We start from the raw sequence: 4,516 nt of genomic DNA on the forward strand, positions 1-4,516 counted from the left end.
GAGAGAGAGAGAGAGAGAGAGAGAGAGAGAGAGAGAGAGAGAGGACCAACATTTTCTTGTACCTTCTAATTTATTACTCTTGGAGATGATGTCAATAGCTCTACTCTTATCTATGTGAGTTACAAATTTGAGGAAGTTCGTTCTCCATGTTTCTAGGCAGTGGGAAAAGCTGTAGGCACAGGGGAAAATGGAATTTGTAGACCGGGAGGGAAGCTGAGATCTCACCCTACAGACGTGTCACAAGGAACACAGCAATTACATCATTCTAATGGGACAGGAAAAAAAAATGGGATGTGGAACATTCTAGAAACAGATATTTGTGGCCATATGCTTATTGAGGATAAAAATGTGCAGTTTCAAGACAGAAGCAGAGAGTGCTACTCCAGGCAGGGAGATATTTCGGTCAGTTGAAGCTTTACATTAGTCAGCATAGCAGGACTCTGGAGTCAATGCTGTTGTCACTGTTCTGGTCTCCCCTCCAAAATCAAGAGAGGCAGTAGACGTGTAACACTTGTTTCTGTCATAAGTGTAACAGGTTTCACTTTCTTCGTCACACCTATCACTCTGGGAGGCAGAAACAACCTCATTGCCCAGCTCCAGCTCCACGGGGTCACACTTTTTACAGCTGAAAAGTAAATACATACATTAAACACAGGCCCCTGGGGACGTCTCATCACAGTGGAGGGCAGATAGCCATCTGTAGCTGTCCCTAATTGCACATTCCCATCCAAGATCCGCTGGATCCTGCAACTCTGAGCAGAAACCTGGGATAAGCAGAAGGCAACTTGCAGCTTCTGCAGCATCATACCAGAGTACAACCAATGCAGGATTTCTTTAATTAAGTAATTATTAAACACCAACCATGTACCAGTCACTGTGCTAGGCATTTATGGAGAACCACTGGCTTGTCCATGCCCGTCTTCACAATACCAAAACAACCCAACGGAAAGTAATAATTCGGTAACCTGATTTCTTTGTCTACAAGCCACAAAGCAACTAACTTGATTTATTTTTTTTTCCCACTAAATTAACTGAACTGACTATTTTGGGTGCAGTTTGAAGGAGTCATTTCCAATTACTCTCAAACACAATCAGAGAAACTCAAAGCCAAATAAAATGATACAGGCTAGTAAATAGCTTGGGTTATGTGGGGTTTTTGAAAATATGTCTATATTTTCTTGAGACTGGGTCTCTCTATCTCCCCAATGTGGGGCGTACAGCAGCCACCATGGGTCACCATGCTGGTGCCTGACTCAGTGTAGACCTCTGATTGGTTTTAGCCCTAATGTAGCTAAGAGCTCTTGAGCCCAAGTGATCCACCAGCTTCAGTATCCCCAGGAAGTAACAGGATCACAGGTGTGCACCACCAAGCACAATGGGTTATATAGTTTTCAAAAAAGAACAATCATGCCTACATTTTGTGTTTAAAGTCAACATTTTCAGATATTCAAATTTGCACTTTCTTCATTGACAGCAGCTCTCTCCTCCTCTGCAGTGAGGGAGTCATAAGGATTTACTTAATGTATTATTTTTCTCTGGGATAAAGACACATGAGTATATCATAAACAAGGCAAAGAGAGGATCTATTTTGTTTGCACAATAATAAAAATAATAAATATATAATATCTATAAATATGTAAATAAATAATACATAATAAAAATAAATTTTTAAATGTCAACATTTTTCCCAAAAACATGCTATGATATTTAAAAATTTTTCTAATCTTTCTTTTTTACCAACATCAACTTCTGAATTAAAATGAAGTAAAAGTTCTTACAGTTCAGACAGCCGGTATATGAAGGTGGTTCTCACAGGAGAAGTGGGATCAGAGATATTCTCTCTGTTCTTCAGAGGCACTCTAAAAAAAAAGGAGGGAAACAGTCCAAAGTCACTATTATTGGGAAAATGTGTGTCTTTTGCTTAGCACCTAGATCTCTACTAGCACTCTACAGGATAATCTAAAATGATGATAATTGGAGTAACGTGAATGAGCTCACAGAATAAATTACATATTTTCCTGATCCACCAAATAGGTTTACTTGACATTTATACCATATTATTCTCTATGTCTCATTCAAATGCCACATTTATACCTCTGGTATAAAGACTTTAAAAGTGATCACCAGGCAGAGCCAAAATAGTGGTGAAAAGGCAGGGACTGACCGGAGCTCTCCCAAATTCCCCCTCCAAACAACTTTAAATGATACCTCAAAACAAATTCTGGAGATGCAGAACCCACAAAAGGATGTGTGAAGCAAGTTTCCAACACAACTTAGAAGGCAGGCTGGAAAGGTCTAACACCCTGGGATGAAAGTAGAGTGTAGGCTACACCAGTGCAGGCCGTGCCCCACCAACCTGCAGAAGACTTCAGGAATGACTGAATCAGAGTCACTTGCTTCCAGAGTTCTCAAGCCACAAAGAACAAGGGGGTCAGACAACTGGTCAGGAGATTATAGGGGTCCCTTTCTGGCACTGGGTGCATGACTTTACTGCATTGTCCCCTCAGATCCAGGTCACAGTCCTGAGTCACAGCCCCAGGGCAAGGAAGAACACTAGCACACCAGAGCTTGTGGACCCAGGGGAGTAAGGACCCTCATCTCAGTTCCAGGGCAGAAAAGAGTACTTGTGGTCACTCAGAGACCACAGGACAGGCCAGGAGAGTAGTAAAAACACCTCTCCTCAGGTCATACAACCTTGGAAGAACTGCAAGCTTACAGACCCCCAGAACTAGCCACACAAAAAACCTAAAGCTTGGGATGGTGTCCCTCCACCTTGGGAGCAGAGACTAGCTTTAATATAAAGATAAAAGCCAAGAAATAAGCAGGAAAAATGAGTAAACAACAACAAAAAATATACTGACCATAGAAAGTTACTATCATGCCAGGGAAGATCAAAAGACAAACTCAGAAAAAAACAACAAAGTCAAAAACTGCTACCAAAGCCTCAAAGTATGAATTGATCTCATTCCCAAAAAGAATTCCTGAAAGATCTCAAAAATGATTTTAAAAATCAAATAAGGGAGGTAGAGAGAAAACTAGAAAAAGAAATGACAGTGATGCAAGAAAATAATGATAAAAGAGTCAACAGTTTGATTAAGGAAGCATAAAAAACCTTAGGAAAATAATACCTTAAAAAAAACAGAATAGTCCAAATGATAAAAGAGGCACAAAAATTCAATGAAGAGAAGAATGCTTTCAAAAGAAGAAGTGGCCAAATGAAAAAAGATATGCAAAAATCCACAGAAAAAAAAGAACTCCTTAAAAAGTAGAATGGCCAAATGTAAAAAGAGGTACAAAAGCTCACTGAGGAAAATAATTCCTTAAAAATTAGAATTGGGCAAGTGGAGGCTAATGACTCCATGAGACATCAAAAAGGAATAAAGGAAAATGAAAAGAATGAAAAAATTGAAGAAAATGTGAAATATCTCACTGGAAAAAAAACTAACCTAAAAAACAGATCCAGGAGAGATTATTCAAGAAGTATTGGATTACCTGAAAACCATGATAAAAAAAAAGCCAAGATATTATCTTTCAAGAAATTATCAAGGAAAACTGCCCTGAGATTCTAGAACCAGAGGGTAAAATAGAAATGGAAAGAATGTGCCAATCACCTCCTAAAAGAAATACCAAAATGAGAACTCCCAAGAGTATTTTAGCCAAATTCCAGAGCCCCAAGGTCAAGGAGAAAATACTGCAAGCAGCCAGAAAGTAATCATCTAAATATCATGAAGCCACAGTCAGGATAATATAAAAGTCATCATGACAAAGTATGATGGTATATCAAATTTGAATGTGTGACCAACTATCTATAGTGCAGTAGAAAGAATGCCACATTTGGAGTCAGACAACACCCTTGTTTCTGGAGGAAAAACTACTGCCCTGCACATGGAGATATCTATGGCAGGATGTGCCTGGCTAGGAATCAATAACAAAATTCAATTCAGTAAATCCACATTCCCTGTCCTCATAGTGTTTACAGTCTAGTTAGCAAAAATCCTCATGCTCAAAACCTAGCCATGTAACCTTGAGCAAAGTTACTTAACCCCCAAGTGCCTTCCAAAAGGCAAAAAAAAAAAAAAAAGAATCAGCTCAAAATCAGTGTTTGGGCGGCTAGGTGGCGAAGTGAGTAAACTAGCCGTGTAACCTTGGGCAAGTTACTTAACCCCAATTGCCCTCCAAAAGGCCAAAAAAAAAAAAATCCTCATGCTCAAAAAATCATCAGCATTCTTGTCCATATCAGCTTTTTCCCAGTCTTTTTTCTCTTCAATACCTAAAGGAAGGTTGGCATAAAATATCTTCTCTCTCAAAACTAGAAGCCAGAAGAACCAAAATATCTCTCCTCTCTCCCCTCCTCTTCTCTCTCCTCTTCTTTTCTCTTCCTTTCTCTTCTCTTCTTCTTCTCCTCCTCCTCCTCCTCCTTCTTCTTCTCTCTCTCTCTCTGTCTCTCTCTCTCTGTCTCTCTGTCTCTCTCTGTCTCTCTCTGTCTCTCTCTCTCCCTCTGTCTCTCTCTCTCTCT

The 4,516-nt window shown here is 39.6% G+C and overlaps 1 protein-coding gene across 2 annotated transcripts in view; it reads right to left on the reverse strand.

Annotated features, from left to right (window-relative positions):
* Positions 1-6: 6 nt before the first annotated feature.
* The window catches only part of JCHAIN (joining chain of multimeric IgA and IgM), a 39,148-nt gene continuing 34,638 nt past the window's right edge, over positions 7-4,516 (reverse strand). For both annotated transcript variants that reach the window (XM_069098847.1, XM_069098856.1), the window contains exons 3-4: positions 1,779-1,859; positions 7-625 (exon numbers count right to left, since the gene is read on the reverse strand). In XM_069098847.1, the coding sequence (XP_068954948.1) occupies positions 421-625; positions 1,779-1,859 (286 nt within the window). In that variant the 3' untranslated portion in view covers positions 7-420. The remainder of the gene's footprint in view (positions 626-1,778; positions 1,860-4,516) is intronic.

Source organism: Petaurus breviceps, unplaced genomic scaffold, assembly GCF_028583685.1.
Source record: "Petaurus breviceps papuanus isolate PSGF00001 unplaced genomic scaffold, PetGlider_PUasm1.0 126, whole genome shotgun sequence".
Taxonomy (NCBI): domain Eukaryota; kingdom Metazoa; phylum Chordata; class Mammalia; order Diprotodontia; family Petauridae; genus Petaurus; species Petaurus breviceps.